Source organism: Doryrhamphus excisus, chromosome 2 (assembly GCF_030265055.1).
Source record: "Doryrhamphus excisus isolate RoL2022-K1 chromosome 2, RoL_Dexc_1.0, whole genome shotgun sequence".
Taxonomy (NCBI): Eukaryota; Metazoa; Chordata; class Actinopteri; order Syngnathiformes; family Syngnathidae; genus Doryrhamphus; species Doryrhamphus excisus.
The window spans coordinates 213,464-230,707 of NC_080467.1; the positions used below are offsets into that span (position 1 = coordinate 213,464).

At 40.4% G+C, this 17,244-nt stretch overlaps 1 protein-coding gene across 5 annotated transcripts in view; it reads left to right on the forward strand.

Annotated features, from left to right (window-relative positions):
- The window catches only part of xpo1b (exportin 1 (CRM1 homolog, yeast) b), a 23,451-nt gene continuing 6,207 nt past the window's right edge, over positions 1–17,244 (forward strand). Inside the window, exons 1-19 of one of the 5 annotated variants that reach the window (XM_058060939.1) lie at positions 1–392; positions 2,081–2,212; positions 2,319–2,420; positions 5,662–5,734; positions 8,155–8,216; positions 9,293–9,337; positions 10,691–10,872; positions 10,976–11,024; positions 11,105–11,224; positions 11,955–12,083; positions 12,157–12,315; positions 12,395–12,592; positions 13,990–14,128; positions 15,156–15,337; positions 15,482–15,638; positions 15,715–15,878; positions 15,970–16,104; positions 16,235–16,418; positions 17,122–17,228. In XM_058060939.1, coding sequence (XP_057916922.1) covers positions 2,087–2,212; positions 2,319–2,420; positions 5,662–5,734; positions 8,155–8,216; positions 9,293–9,337; positions 10,691–10,872; positions 10,976–11,024; positions 11,105–11,224; positions 11,955–12,083; positions 12,157–12,315; positions 12,395–12,592; positions 13,990–14,128; positions 15,156–15,337; positions 15,482–15,638; positions 15,715–15,878; positions 15,970–16,104; positions 16,235–16,418; positions 17,122–17,228 — 2,313 coding nt within the window. In that variant the 5' untranslated portion in view covers positions 1–392; positions 2,081–2,086. Of the gene's footprint in view, positions 429–2,080; positions 2,213–2,318; positions 2,421–5,661; positions 5,735–7,676; positions 7,726–8,154; positions 8,217–9,292; positions 9,338–10,690; positions 10,873–10,975; positions 11,025–11,104; positions 11,225–11,954; positions 12,084–12,156; positions 12,316–12,394; positions 12,593–13,989; positions 14,129–15,155; positions 15,338–15,481; positions 15,639–15,714; positions 15,879–15,969; positions 16,105–16,234; positions 16,428–17,121; positions 17,229–17,244 lie in introns of those variants that run through there. The other 4 variants (XM_058060932.1, XM_058060922.1, XM_058060950.1 and 1 more) reach the window with 4 other exon arrangements.

Genomic DNA, 17,244 nt, shown 5'->3' on the forward strand with positions numbered 1-17,244 from the left:
AACTTTACGCGGCGCCATCGGCTGAAAACTAAACCGAGATGGAATCTCCCAGTCTGAACCGGTTTCAACCGGTTGCGAGTGAGTTGCTTGAGAGAGGAAAGGAGGCGCAGGCACACAACCTCCATACCGACCTGCTGGAAATTGAATAAGAGTGACGAATTTGTTAGCGTTGTGTATCAAGGTTTGCTTTCGGAAAATGTCTCGGAGTGACATATTTGTGGCTTTGCCGTGATTGTAGTTTCGGAATCCACATCAGTGGCTCCTACCGGGCAGACATCCTCAGTGCCGGAGCTGGACATTGGAAACCTTTTCTAATCAACTCAAGTGCTGACTAAATCTGGTAGCTTCTTTGGGCGAACGTCGCACTTTTCAATCAGAGCCTCGGACTATAGGTAGGTCAACTGGAGTGAAGTGCAACCAAACTGCGAGTATGTTATTATCTTTATATTACACGTGTAGGAAATAAATGGCGTGTGTTGTATTTCAACTTTGCATGGCTCACTAAACACTCCAAAATGACATGACACGAAACGAGTAGCGAAAGTGTAGCGAAGTTGCTTTGCACGGTGTTAGCGAGTAAGCCAACGTTGTGTGATTAAATCCATGCCTCTCCCACCTCCCCAGCATCATCGTGTGTGTGTGTGTGTGTGTGTGTGTGTGTACGTGATAGCAGCGGATGTCAAGTTGGTGTTGCTAGGCACTCGCTGCTCTCCGCTGTTAGCCTTCTCATTGCCACGCCGCTATTTCGTGTTTTACCATTGAGTAAAAGTTGTATATTTGGAGCATCCAGACGTAGATGACGCTTGTGTACGCCGTGCGGGAGGGGTTGCAACTTTGTTGGGCCACATGGGAGCTTGCCTGTGCGACATCACTGCTAGTAGCTTTATAAACAGCCGTAAGGCAATCCGGTATTTTGCATGTAAATAAGTCGTGGAGAATGAATGGTGACATGACCGCAAAGTTGCTCCTTTTGGGTTTTTGTTAAATGGCACTTTAGAGGAGTTACCTTGAAGATGTAAACAAAGTGACGTGCCGGACACGTGGTTTGGTAATGGAGTCTTTTTACACAATGAGTCCAATGAAAAGCAGACCAAAAACTGAAATATGAAATAAATGACAGGTCACTGAAAGGGCATAAGGTTTTTTTTTATCAAGCCTTTTTGTCGACATTATGTGAAAGGTGGTAGAATTTGTGTGCCATCACTCTTTAATCAATCTGATTTAAAAATTGGACCATTTCCAGTACAGTAATAGTTTCTACTTCCTGATAGAACACAAAATAGGTAGTGTATTTATATCATGGCTACTCAACTGCATAATGAAGAGGCCCTTGACATCAGTTTGATATTACTTCAAACATGTGGCAGCACAGCAGTAGTTCATGTAAACAAAAGAAAAGTATATAAAATAATGAAAAGCAAACATCACCATATTTAAAGTCAGTAAAATGTGATAAAAAAGTTCTAGTATTTCAAATGAAGAATGCATTAAAAGTGCATTAAATCATTTTTAACTTTACAATTTTTAATTTTACCTGGTGAAATGGTCAGTCATGTTTTATATAAACTGAGGGGATGATCTGCTTAAAGTTATGTCTCGTCTGAAAGTTCCGCCAAAGGTTATATTTCTTCGAAACAGCGACCTCGCCACTTCATTTTTGTTAAATCCATATTTTGTGGTCCAGTCGCTGTTAAAGGTCCAATTTTCAATGCACTCCATTTGTTTACATCCATTTTCTTGTACTGCTGAAAGTATACTATGCTTTGCTGTTGCCCCCCGCAGAACGGAGGAAGTACTGCATGACTGAGCAATCTCTTGTTAGATGGAATGTTGGTGATTTTTGGAAGGCCAGATGGGTCAGATGTGGTCCGCGGGTCGCCTATTAAGGTCCTAGGCTCTATATAATTGTGTAGTTGCAGACGTGTTGCTTGGTTGTTGACAGTCCACTGGTGGGTTTAGGGGATGTTTGTTTCATTGTCAGCTGTTTGGATTTGTTCCAAAACACATGGTGCACATGACTTTGCCTGTTGAATGTGTTTGGTGCTGTCATGACCCCTCCTCCTTCCTGTCCTTGTTTCAGAGCTCTATGCCAGCAATTATGACAATGTTAGCAGACCATGCAGCCCAGCAGCTGCTGGACTTCAACCAGAAACTGGATATCAACCTGCTGGATAACGTGGTGAACTGTCTATATCATGGGGTGGGACCTCAGGTACATTTTGTGCAAATTGCATGTTTAAATCATTCACTGCATTAGTACCCTTGACCAACACAGGTTTTATCCCCCCCTCGTTTTGTGCCTTTTAATGATATTACAGCAAAGAATGGCACAAGAAGTGTTGACACACCTGAAGGAACATCCGGATGCCTGGACGAGAGTGGACACCATCCTTGAGTTCTCGCAAAACATGAACACCAAAGTAAGTCCAGTCACACACAGTTTTACACGTTTTTGTAAGACTTTTGAGGCAAATTTAAGATGTTGGCCGGTTTTCAAATCATACTACCATTTTAAAGGGGACCTATTATAAATGTAGTTAGAATGTCGTATTCTTGTCTTAAACGATGCCAAAGTTTCAGATGATGAGGTTTGTTATGGCTCAAAACACTGGGTTTCAAAAGGCGAAGTAAAACTGCCCCTTTGTGATGTCACAGAGAGGGCATTTTCCTTATATGGGCGTGTCTGTATACAGATGAGCGCTCCCACAAGCTCTGCTTCCTCCACCCTCTCCCAAACGCTGCTCCTCTGTTTACTTGCTAGCAAAGCCACATTTGTTTACAATTCCTAACGACGGCACCATCAGGCACAAGTGGTTGGAGTTCCTGATTCCCTACCAGCAAAATAAATTGATTTTAATCTGTCAATGGCATTTCATACTGGACTGTATGAAATGTGGACATGGGCCGGTATGCAGCTGGACTAGCTGACAATCTGCTGCTGAAGCCCGATGACTTTCCAACGTTACTTGGTTGTTTGAACTGAGCAAGCAGTCAGTAACAATTTATCAGTGTCCTAACTGTGTTTATTTTGTGTAAGTCAAGGAGCAAAAGCCGTTGCTAATAGCCGTTTCCCACCCCAATTAGTAGCCACAGTTCGATGCTATAGAAAACGCTAAAATGCTAAAGCTACTTGCCATTGAGAGACGTCTTGAAGTAACCTATTTTGTTGAGAAACTTTGGACTGTCCAGTCTCTACTTCCGGATCGGATTTGGGATCCAACACATATGACTGTATGTCAAAAGCAGACATTTTATAAAGAAATCGCCATTTATTATGAACTCCTATCCTAGCACAGTCCAGAACTCCTTTTAATTACTCGCTAGTGTGACCAACCACAGCAGAGCGGGCATGCCTGGAGACGGACCGTGGATGGAATTCATTAAAACAGACTGTCCGAAAACTGAGAAATACAGCTGAATAGGTGCAGATTCTGGAAGATCTATACACCTTTTTGTGCATTCCATTGGACGTTTTGCTATAAAAGCATCCACAGTAGGAGTAGGCGCATGTGGATGTAGCAAAAGAAGCCATACAAGCCGGAAAACAATTGGAGCATTCCCTCACTGCTTCGCTAAGCACAGCCTCGGTTCTTTTAGATAAAAGAAAATGTATCCGGAACGGAGCAATTGCCAAAGTATTGTTCACTAGTATTTTAACTTGGTAGCAATAACAACAGAATAAAAGGTGAATGCACCTAAAATAAAATGCAATGTTTATGTCAAGACTAATTGTCAGATGGGGGAAAAAACCTGACGTTGAATGCAGAAAGTCAAAGGAAAGACCAGCTGATTGTACGGAAACAGAAAAGGTGCAGTCAGCCACATTTTAGTACAACATGCCAGGTAACTGGAGAGACCCCGCAGAGGTGTAGTATAAGGACGGGCTTCTACTCTAGAATGACTGAAAGTGACGATAGATTTCAAAGGCCAGTGTAGAATAATGTTCCGTTGCATCTAAACAGAGGCTGATGGTGAGCCAAGACTAGGTAAGGTTTAGATTAAACGCTTGTATCGTGGTCACTGGTGGTCTTGTAGTGGTTGACTCGGCTGATTTCTGTGTGCTTGAGTGTCCCCATTCACCCGGGAATATTCTCCAGCTCCCTGCAACCCTCAACAGGATAAGTGGTACAAAATGGATGGATGGCTTTTGTCTTGTGCTTTGGCAGATAATGTGTTTATGTTGATTTCAATAAACAATGTTGTGTGCTTGAAAGTATTTCCACATTTCTACAAAGTCCATGTGTAAAAACACCGTGCCAGTTGGATCAAACTTTGCTGTCTGTAAGCAGAATTTGAAAGTCTCGATTTTGATCCTCCGAGCTTGAACCAGTTCCTGTTTTGGCCATTCCTCCATGGCCTTTGTTCAGGTCATGATAAGGATATATTCAATACAGCTCTTGGTGTGTCTTCTAAGCCCAGCGCACTCACCCTGAGATTAGGGATGTGTAACAAACCTTTCTATCATAAAGGCACCGGTGCCAATGTAAACAGGAGTAACCTGACTGCCAAACTCGGTCACAACTCGTGCCTCATTTTGGCGCTAGGTTCTTGCAGACCTTCAACAGGTGATAGAAGGTGATATTGTGTAATTAATATCTTGTAAGTAATGCATCCCGACAGAGGCACACAGTCAGACGCTCTTTTTTTTTTTCAACCTCATTACCAACCTTAACGCACCAGCAACATCATTATCTGTGATCTGCATTCATAAACACCAGAATTCTGAATGTCGACAGTACAAGACAAGCAGGATGTTACACTAACTTCATTTTGTTCGATTAATACACAACTCCTGCATGTAGGATTAACTAGCAAATGCCATTGAAAAGCTAGTCTAGTGCTTCTCAAATAGTGGGGCGGGGGCGTCAATATTAGTGCAGACTACTGCACTACTTTAACATTGCCACAATTGTGTATCAATTATCAATTTCTGTTGGAATTGTTCAGAATGCACCCGCCGTCTTATTGCTAACGACAACATAAAAGTGAAAGTGCTGCAACCTAAAAGTCTGCACGACAAGTGGTTTTATCTGCACCAAATGTCTTAGATCAGGGGTGGGCAAACTACGGCCCGGGGGCCACATCCGGCCCGCCAAGTGTTTGAATACGGCCCGCCCAATCTTTCAAAAGTATTTAATTCAAACTCAACATACAACCTGGCATCATGGCCTGAGCCAACCTTTTGATGGTTTTATCAATTTCGTTGTTTGACATGGTCTGTTGTTTACAAAGTGCTCCTGAAAAAAGAGACACAAGCACATAATAATAATAAAAATTAAAATAATAATTATTATATTATTATTATAACTATTATGATTATTATATTTATTATATTAATGCTAATTATTATATTAATTATATATAATAATATTGTTATATTTGCATATTTTACATAATAATAATATAATAATTATTATTTTAATTTTATTGTAATTATTATAATATTTTATTATTTTTAAAATATTTAAATATAAATATAAAATAATAAATAATAATAGCAGATTGCATGACAATTTTACCGATACAATAATACCAGGTGGACTGTTACGTGTAAAATATATAGTCTGCCCCCCCCCCCCGGAAATTTTGTTAAAAAGTGTGTCAAAAAGTTTGCCCACACCTGTCTTAGATTCATGTTTTTCTGTTTTTTTCTTATTACAGTACTATGCCCTCCAGATTTTGGAAACTGTTATCAAAACAAGATGGAAGATTCTTCCCAGGAATCAATGTGAAGGTACATTTTTCTTCATTGTCATAACCTGTGCCACATGGAAACCTTCATCATGTCACAGTGCCATTTGCCCCCTTTTGCACATGGTACACGGTTTCCTTGAGGATTTCTTTGAAGCTGTAGTGGTGGGCTGCACGGGAAGCACATCTCCACTAAACATCTCCAATGAAATGCAGTTTGAATAGAACACTTTAAATATTATTTGGTGAACTGGTGAGCTGCGTGTGCCAGCATGGCAGACAGGCGATTCTGGTGCATGCTTATCAAAATAAAGCACAGTTAAACCCTTTTCATAGTAATTGTGGTCAATATGTGCGTAAATAATAAGCTATATATGTATCAACAGTATATAGGATATATCACGCAATATATTTAAAATTATTTAAGATAATTAAAAAACATTTTTGAAGGTGTGGCGCCACAATCAGTTACATGTGGCGGAAACCCTGAGGTACGTGCTCTGCTCGCCACGGCTCTACTCGCTCCGGTTGCTTTTTGCATCAGGTCCAAAACAACGCTGCGCTGATGCTGTTCATTTAGCCCGTTGTTGTTGAAGTACAAGCTGACGAGGGCTTCAACGAGTATTCCAATTATTTGAATAACTCGATTACAAAAAGTAGCCAAGGAGATTTTCCCACGCGGAAAGATTGAAGCGTTAAAAAAAAGTGGCAACAAAGGACAAGGAAAATAAAATATCGCTAAACAGCAATTGGAACACCGTGACGTATATCAGTTTAACGCCGCGCTTCGCCGTCTCTGTCGGCGCTTGCCGCTGTGAGCCAACAATGAAATCCCAGCCTTTGCTGGTTTTGCTGGTGGATTAAACAATTCCGCGGTAAGATGCACATACCTTTCACAATTGCCACTCGATGTATTTGAAGCTGCTATATTGTGTGGAAAAGTGGCTTGTTTGGTTGCGCCGTTCGTTCCATGAACGCCATTGAATAATGTATTGTTCTCATGGACTTGTTGGTTCATTTATTATTATTGCCTGACTGAGTGACTAGTGGCGTCATTGGCTTATGTTTTTGTTGTCGTACTGTCATTTCGGCAATTACACTATGCCCTATGTCCATTTAAGAAATAAAACACTCCATTATCTAAATTTAATTAATTAAATAAATGTATTATTTGTCTTTAAATAAGCAGAAGTATGTTTTATCCGATCACTCGATCAATCGACAAACATTTCGGTAGAATAGTCTATTACTAAAATATTCGATAGCGGCAGCCCTAAAGACGACAATGGTGCCCATGGCTTTTCAGCTGTCACGTTTCAACCGATGCATTCAATGCAGCTTGGTTTTCATAATTTCCCTTGAAAACCGACCTCCCCAAAAGGAGGTGAAGAGAGCAGAGCCGAGACGAAGCCGTACTGTGCAGTGGAAAGAAGTCAGCGCCGTAGCGCGTGTTTACCCAATTCACGTGTATTCCGTCACTAAGCAAGCCTTTTGGTTTATACGTGCTGCAGCAAAGTATTTGGATCTTAGCTACCAATTTAAAGCTGAGGAGGGGGTGTCCTTGCAAAAGTAGAAGAAGGAGTTTAAAATTGAACTTTTTTTTTTCTTGTTTTTTTCGCCAATAATTTTTGCTTAAAGGAAATAAGAATTGTCCGAGTGGCAATGAAATTGATTGTACCACTCAAAGCTACCCCGCCATCCACTTTAACACCTCACACAAATTCTCGAGGAGTTGATCGTTTGATTTCAAACTTTAATCACTGCTAACAATTGTTTTTCATATTTACATCTAAAGTTTTTTTTAGCTGTTTTTTTACCATAGTTGCAAATGTTAAATACAAATCTTTGATAAATAAGATTTTCTGCTGAGCGAAGACACAATAATGAAATAGTCATTTGAAAAACAGTTGATCCAACCACCTTTTCATATTTTGCTCTAAATTATTTTTGCATTAACCCTAAGACTTCCCTACTTCTGACCGTAGATGCCTGAATTTTGTACAAGTGGCAAACCCAGTGCAGGGCGACTGGCAAGTATGTCTTTTCCCCCCTTGCGTCAGAGTATTGGCTCGTTTTCAGCTCCACTCACTTGTCCCGACCACATGGTGTTCAATATTCTGTAGCGCTGCAGTCCGTAAAAAATTGTGAGAGAGCTGAAAAACGTTTTTAAAACACTCTGCTCACAGTGACAATGTTGATGGTCTGGGGAAAATGTAACTTCCAAAGTCTTCGCCCCATACGAATTCTGTAGCAATCCCAGCCAACTTTTAGCAAGAGGTTGGTAGTTTGTTTTTGGAGAAGAATAGTTTATTTCCAAGTGTAAAGATGCTGGAAGAAGAATGACAGATTGAGCTAGTTAGTGACTAAAGTGCCACTGGCAATTTTCTTGTCAGGGTTGAGGTTTTACACAATGTATTTGAATATGCTAAACCTCGTTAATATTTGTACATGTGTATTTTTCAGGGATAAAAAAGTATGTTGTTGGTCTCATTATTAAGACGTCATCAGATGCTGCCAGTGTGGAGGTATGTAACACGTTTTTGATATTAAAAAGTGGAATTTAGGCTAAATGTGTACAGTACAGTCCTGTGTTTATGGCTTTCTAAATACAACCTTTACCATTATTAAAGCCCCGTCGACATAACACCGATATGGCTTCAAGTATTAGCAAGCTAACGAACTAGGCTCCAATTTAGTTACTGTATTCTAAACTTAAGAAAGGGTTTAAAGCAGAGTTGGAAGAACAACAAAGCAGCCAAGAACTTACCACATCCACACTGAATGGGAGTTTATGTCTTATCTCTTATCAGTCTCTTATGTTGGACATGCCCTGGCTGACCTCATGCATAATGTCATGTCTCTTACCGACGCCCAGTGGGCCAGGATACTACATATTCTCGCCACTTTTGTCTTTCAATAATTTTTGACTAATAATACACCATTGTCAACCAATACAAAACTGTGGTGAGACCAGTGATGTTTGGTCTACAGACAGTGCCAATGAGGAAAAGTCAGAACTGAAGGTAGCAGAGATGAGGATGCCGAGGTTCTCATTGGGAGTGACCAGGATGGATAGGATCAGGAACAAGTACATCAGAGGAACATTACATGTTAGAGGCCTCGGAGACATGTCCAGAGGAGAGATAGTGAATATATTGGTAGAAGGATGCTGCCCGGGTAGGAGGCGTAGAGGAAGACCAAAGAGGAGGTTTATGGATGTAGTGAAGGAGGACGTGAGGGTAGTTTGTGTGAGAGAGACAGATGCAGAAGATGGATGGGAGCAATTGATTTACTGTGGCGACCCCTGAATGGAAAAGTCGAAAGAGAAAAGAAGAATACACCACCAGTCAACCACGAAAGGCGATAATTTATTATTATTATTATTATTATTAATAATAATGTAATAAGAATGTTGTTAAAAGTTACAGTGTGTAGCTACTCAACCATATTACGTAGTCACTTAACCATAACTACTAGCATTGTGTTGCTAACAGAAGTGCTAAAGAGATCAACTATTGTCACTATGGTTCATTTGTCAAAGTCTGCATCTGCGAAACAATCCAAAGATCATTTGCGTTTTGTTTGTAAATTTGTCTTCCAGAAAGAAAAGGTGTACATTGGAAAGCTGAATATGATTCTTGTTCAGGTAAGTCTGAAAGATTTCTACTTTCACTTATAACAGAGAGATACAGTACGTATGCAGCGGTGGCTGCAAAACATTCCTCATTCTCATGAAACAAGAAATGTGTTTAGATCGTGCTGTGCAACTGTGAAGCCTTACTTTCAGGATGTCATGATCCATGGTGGTAAAATGGTTTTTAGATAAATCCATAACGCCAGTTGCACAATGTCGTGTGTGTGCCATTTGCAGACCAACTCTGATTATAATTCAGATGTGAGAATGTTACTGGAGAGGAGGTCCATTAGTGGTTCAATGACAAGGGATTCCATAATCCTTGCCAGATAAATAGGATATGTGTCTATCCAAGTAGGTACGGTATTAATCAGAATCAGAAATGGTTTATTGCCAGGTGTGATCAAACACATACTAGGAATTTGTTTTGGTGAAGTAGGTGCAGACACATCTATTAAAAAAAGAATGAAAATACAAAATATAACAGTATAAATACATGTAAATATATCTAAACAAGCATTAAATCCGATAATTCCTTACTTTCATTGCTGTGGTTGTCTGACACAATGGTTGCAAGAAGTGACAGACAATTACACCGCCGATGCTGTTATCACTGTCCACTGATCATTTCACGTGTTCAAAGATAGCATCTTCATCCTTCGTGATGATAGCTGTGTTTCACCATCCTGGAGTGGCATGCAACTATTATTGATGTCTCCACTTATTACTGTATTTCTAATTTGATTTTTACTTGTACGTGCTGCCGTCACACACGACTCAACCGCATTGCCTTGGGGGTCATAATGGAGCTTAAACTTAAATAGTTAACTTAAAAACAAAAGTGATGGTGTCCTTTGCATGTTTGTCACACTTGAATGTTTCAGATCATCAAATAAATGACACCACAACTAAGCAGAAAATGCAGTTTTTAAAGTATTATTATTATTATTATTTCAAACAGAACAGGCATAAAACGTAGAACTTATTGTTATTAAGGGAGGAAAAAGTCATTGCCCCTTAAAACTCATTACTGGTGGGGTCACCCTGAGCAGCAACAACTGCAATCAAGCGTTTGCGATAACTTGCACCGTCTCTTACGGCGCGTGAAAATGGCAGCATTTTGCTAGTCAACTTTTTCCTTACTACTTGGGCTTTATTTTCTAAAAATTATGGCTGTTCTGCTTTTTTTTCCTGAACTATTTCATTTTTTTTCTTGTTAATTTTTTGTACTTCTTAAAGAGATATTTGGGGCACTTTCTTTTTGACTTGAATGACCTATTTTTAGCAAGTGTCACAGATACAGTTTCACACTCGTCAGTGGATGCCGGTACCCTCATTGCATTGTGTGACTGTGTGTGTGTTTAGATCCTGAAGCAGGAATGGCCCAAGCACTGGCCCACGTTTATCAGCGACATCGTAGGAGCGAGTCGGACCAGCGAGAGTCTTTGTCAGAACAACATGGTGATTCTAAAACTGCTCAGCGAGGAGGTTTTTGACTTCTCTAGTGGTCAGATGACCCAGGTCAAAGCCAAACATCTAAAAGACAGGTTAGTATGGGATTGGTAAATAGTGTGAATATTATAGTCGTGGAACATTAAGAAAAAATTAATTGTGTGCAATACCAAAATATTTCCTTGTGTATTCTTTCAGTATGTGCAATGAGTTCTCCCAGATATTCCAGCTCTGCCAGTTTGTTATGGTACATAAATCACCACACCTCAGTATAACGATGTTGTTTCCACATCCACACCTTGAAGTCTTTATCATCTCGCATCGCAGGAAAATTCCCAGAATGCCCCCCTGGTCCACGCCACTCTGGAAACCCTCTTACGTTTCCTCAACTGGATTCCTTTGGGCTACATCTTTGAAACCAAGCTGATCAGCACCCTGGTGTATAAGGTGGGCAGATGAAGTGCAGATATTTGATCAGGAAGGTAGGCATGGGCCAGTCAGCGGTTTCAAGGTACACCACAGTATGAAAAAGGTTCCAAAACCACTAAAATAGTCCGTCATACCATCCTAAGGGATGAGAGGAAGTGGAGGTTCAGCGCGGCCACGTTATAGAAGTACTTTGTCCCGTCCTGGGATATTCCTCGCAGTTGGAACTGGGCTGTGCTGCAATCAAAGGTTGCTGAAGCAAATTAATAAAAATTCAGCAAATACATAATCCAACAATTCCAAAACACATGTGGACAAGTTGTGACCTGCGCATTCACTATATGAAATTATATGAAGTTTTTTTTAAATGATGTATTCATGACTTTTCTGACTGTCATTTATTTACATTTTGGTGTATTTTTGTATTTATTTATTGTAAGCAAATATTCAAGGTCTTTTAGTAGGATTAGTTACAGCAATAGGAACAGCATTTTATTGATTTTATTTGGAAATAATTCATTTTTAAAATGTATTTGAAATTCATGCAGGTATGGTCCATTTCCATAATTTTCTATTAAATTGTTCAACAATAACTGTCTTCTTTACAGTAAATATATTTCAGAGCTGTAATTAGAATAGGTCAAGCCATGATATTTTTTGCTGAAGGTTATCATGCCGTGAGAATCTCTTCCCGGCCCATGCCTTGGAAGGTCGTCTTGTGGCTAAATCTTTCTTCTTCTCATTTTGTCAGTTCCTGAATGTTCCCATGTTTCGCAATGTGACACTGAAGTGTTTGACAGAGATCGCTGGCGTTAGCGTCAGCCAGTACGAGGAGCAGTTTGTCACACTCTTCACCCTGACCATGTGTCAGCTCAAGCAGGTGAGCGTCATGCTACGCTCGGATAAGATGGGGGCAAACACGTACGATTTTAACCTCGTTCTTTTCTACTCAGATGCTTCCCCTGAACACCAACATCCGGCTGGCCTACGCCAATGGGAAAGATGACGAGCAGAACTTCATCCAAAACCTCAGTCTCTTCCTTTGTACCTTCCTGAAAGAGCACGGGCAGCTCATTGAGAAGCGACTCAACCTGAGAGAAACGTTAATGGAGGTAAGTTGCTGGACAAGCAGACAATTCCTCCGCACAGATGATTTGATTTGAACCCGATCCACTCACCGTCCTACACCAGGCCCTCCACTACATGCTGCTGGTGTCAGAAGTAGAGGAGACTGAGATCTTCAAAATTTGTCTGGAGTATTGGAACCACCTCGCTGCTGAGCTCTACAGAGAAAGTCCTTTCTCCACATCCACGTCTCCGCTTCTCTCCGGCAACCAGCACTTTGACGTGCCACCACGCAGACAGCTCTATCTGCCCGTGCTCTCCAAGGTACCACACGCTGATGACTGATTCATTTCAGTCACTGACTCACTGAAGCTGTCTTGCCTCTACCCGCCCAGCACTTGATTAGCGCTGAACTTAAGATCACGGTGATATTTAGTGACTTTACACAGGCGGCCCTCGCAATATTCTGGTTTGATTATTGCTCCCTTGCTATATTGCGGGTTTTCCGAATTTAATTGATGAATAAATGCTTGATGTTTCATGGTACATTATGGTCTATTACTCGTCAAAACATATCGAAATACAACTGATACCGGATGTAGTGTTTGGTTCACTATGTGCCAATAATGACACAAAACATTACCTTACATTACATTACCTCACTGCTTCTCAAATAGTGGGGCGTTACATTCAATTAGATACTGTATATGACATAAACAAGGAACCATATAATTTATAATTTATATAATCTGCAATAACCATACTCTACTCTAGTCACTTCACTGCAATACTGTACATATTACTGCTATTATATATTGTCATATCCATACTGTTATCCATCTGTATAATCTACAATAGCCATATTATAGTCATTTATATCCCTGTACATATCCTCACTGTATTATAGTCATAGCCTGTATAGTTTAATTTACATAGATCTGTCCATACTAATGTACTTATAAAAATTGCACTTCTGGTTGGATGCTAACTGCATTTTGTTGCCCTGTACAAGTGACATGAGCAACAACAATAAAGTTGAAGCTAATCTAATCTAATCTAATAAAATCACCTTAATTTAGACAAAAGGAGTTTACTTACTTTTTGTAGACAACCGCTGACACTTCCAGAGAATGAGACGGCTTCTTTAAGGAGACTATGGCGAGAAAGGCTGTTGTCGTTCCAATGAATTCAATTATGTATTTTTCGAGTTATTAGCTTACCTGTCTTAATATTATGGGATTAAAGTCAAAATGTCGGAATAAAGTCATACTATTACAGGGTTCTCCCTGTAATAGTATGACTTTATTCCGACATTTGAAAAAATAAGTATATAAAAAAATGAACAAAAAGAAAAAGGCACAGTTCATACCAATAATACTTTTTTTCCCGACATCACAAAGCGAAGATGCAGTTTTTTCTCGTTCTCGCTGGAACATGTTTGGACAGCCATTAATGACTCCATTAAGTATAGAGATAGGCTCCAGTTTGCTAGCGGCCCTAATCCCTAATGAGGACAAGCTAGGTACTGAAAATGGATAATGGAATCTCGTATATTTACAAACAAACTGCAATCTGTTGGCACTGGCACTGCCCCTTCATTCATCCACCGAGAATTTGTGGAATGCTTGTGTCCAAGTGTGAGAGCAGCAGCTTTTTCTCTTTGGTGTGCCTGTGTGTGTGTGTGTGTGTGTTTGCGCTGACATGTTTATCCCTCTCAACAGGTGCGTCTGCTGATGGTGAGCCGCATGGCCAAACCAGAGGAAGTCCTGGTGGTGGAGAATGACCAGGGGGAGGTGGTCAGAGAGTTCATGAAGGACACCGATTCCATAAATCTCTACAAGAACATGAGGGAAACGCTTGGTGGGTGTCTAATCCGTCACAACACATTATCAAACCACGTTATTTTTAGCCTTTTAATGTGTTTGTAAGTCAGAAATTTTTATTGTAGTTAAAAATGCATTCTCATGGAAACGAATGCCCATGGTTTCCTCAGCGACAGCGATAAGTGAAGTCCCGCGAGTCGCGCACCTTGCCACCCATCGTATTTTAAGCCACTATGTTATGTAGGTCGTGTGGAAAAGTGACTTGTTTGATCGCGCCGTGAACTCCCATTACGAAAACGTTATTTCTCATTTACTTGCTTGTTCAGTTGTTATTGTGTTGTTTTTATTTTATAATTGCCTGTGTTTGTTTTATCATTAATGGCTGCTAATGAATGAACTTTTACCAACGATACTCAAGGAATTCTCAACCAAGTATTATTTGGACTCCCTCAAGAACTGTTTCTTGTGTGTGCAGTTACACTATGCACAATAGCAATTTATAAAATTAAACCAATTGGTGAAATGTTTTATTTTTACTTGAATTCACTTATGTGAATTTATTATTGCTCTTTAATCAGGAAAAATTATGTTTTTTTACTCGTTCAATTGACAAGACTTTCAGTAGAATACGAGATCACTAAAACAGTCGATAGCTGCAGCCCTTTTTAGAACACATACAACCTGTTTATGATTTTTAACATTATTCGAGCACTTTAGACATGAAATAACACCTCAGTAGTCACTTTTATACTCCTATTATTATTTGTTTATCGGGCAGGCTATGGGATCACCGCAGGGCCAAGAGACGGCCGCCGTTAGCATAGCAAACTACCGAGTGATTTTGCGAAAATCACTATATAGTGAGGGACGATTTACATGTCTTTCGCACTTGTGTCTCTGTAGGATTTACTCATTCCCCCAACAGTATAAATACCAGTATTTCATAATTTAGATACTCTAGTACTTAATGTTTGACTTTAAATGTCCTTATTTATACACATCTTTCCTCTTTGGTCCAAGTTAATCAGCAATACTGATCATAGACGTTCTCTGCCACCCTGCAGTGTACCTGACTCACTTGGACTATGCAGACACAGAGCGCATAATGACAGAGAAGCTGCACAACCAGGTAAATGGTACCGAGTGGTCCTGGAAGAATCTCAACACATTGTGTTGGGCCATTGGATCCATCAGCGGGGCCATGCACGAAGAGGATGAAAAGAGGTTCCTGGTCACAGTCATTAAGGTATTTAAAAAGGAGAGCCAGATGTCATAGAATACACATTGAATCACAAGTGACTTCTCAAAGAATGGATTTTGGATAATAGAATTGTATTTGTGTCACTGAAAAAGACACAAATTTTATGCCTGCACGTGTTGTTGGTTTTAGGATCTGCTGGGTCTGTGTGAGCAAAAGAGAGGAAAGGACAACAAGGCCATCATCGCCTCCAACATCATGTACATTGTCGGCCAGTATCCCCGCTTCCTCAGAGCCCACTGGAAGTTCCTCAAAACGGTGGTCAACAAGCTCTTTGAGTTCATGCATGGTAAGGTTTTTACAAATATACAATTTGTTTTCAGTATTTGTCTGTGAGAATATATATTTTGCTGCCGGTCCTTCAGAGACCCATGATGGAGTTCAAGACATGGCATGTGACACATTCATCAAGATCGCCCAGAAGTGCCGGCGCCACTTTATCCAGGTTCAGGTGGGAGAGGTGATGCCCTTCATCGACGAGATCCTCAACAACATCAACACCATCATCTGTGATCTACAACCACAGCAGGTCGGCGCTGATGCTGATGAGATGTTCACCCGGATCACCGACACAACACAAACAGTTCCCGCACTCACCATGTGTCGTGTTTTATATGCAGGTGCACACCTTCTATGAGGCGGTAGGTTACATGATCGGGGCACAGACTGACCAGGCTGTACAGGAGCGTCTGATAGAGAAGTACATGTTGCTGCCTAATCAAGTGTGGGACAGTATCATCCAGCAGGCCACCAAGGTAAACGACATACCGGTTTGACAACCCAAAGTGTGGGGCTCTTACAGGGGTGGTTAGTTTTTGTGAATCACTGGAGATGCGACGCTTATCAACCTATCGTCATATCTCAACTCCATTTTTCCACTTTCAGAATGTAGACATTTTGAAGGACCCAGAGACTGTGAAACAACTTGGCAGCATCCTGAAAACTAACGTCAGAGCCTGTAAGGCCGTGGGACATCCCTTTGTCATCCAGTTGGGACGGATTTACCTCGACATGCTCAATGTGTACAAGTGCCTCAGCGAGAACATATCTGCTGCCATTCAGACAAATGGTATGGGAGGTGTGTGTTCATTATGGTGGTTATGTCATTGGACAAAGATATTTAGTCAGTGTCTCCCCCTTTTCAATTCACCTTGGTAATGGAACTGCTTTAGACTTTACTCTTATTTGACTAAGCCGTACACTGACACACCAAGCAACAGCTTTTGATGGAGTTTATTGCCATTTTGGGGAACGTAAGATCACTTTTTGAGCACAAAGAGCAAAGATTCTCCCCTTGGAATTCGGTGGCTTTTAGGCATTTTAGGATAACCTGCATTTACCAGCTTTTATTTGACATTTTCAGTTGAAATTTTACATGGCATAAATCACATTGTAAATCTCTGAATAACCGATGTTCCCATACGCCTGCATTTTGACTAAGTACGGAAACTGAATACATTCGTCCCATCAGAAATAATGTAAATCCATAAATATGAAAACAAATTTTACACAAAAGAATAATATTTTTACATGTAGAAAACAAGGTGAAATGCGGTGTATATATATAAATGTCAATTTCAATGGATAATTCAGCATTTAACATCTTAAGTTAAAAAAAAAACACACATAATTTCCTCTTACACTCAAAAATACGCAGTGTACCTGAAAGCCTCATCTATGCATTACGCAGTACTTGAAATGAGGAAGGCAAAAAGTGAACCAGGCCACTCTTTCTTTTCCTTGTGTGTAACATGCTGCTCTCTATGGTGCAGGAGAGATGGTGACCAAGCAGCCTCTGATCAGGAGCATGAGGACTGTGAAGCGGGAGACCTTGAAACTGATCTCGGGCTGGGTCAGCCGATCCAACGATCCGCAGATGGTGAGAAATTGTCGTG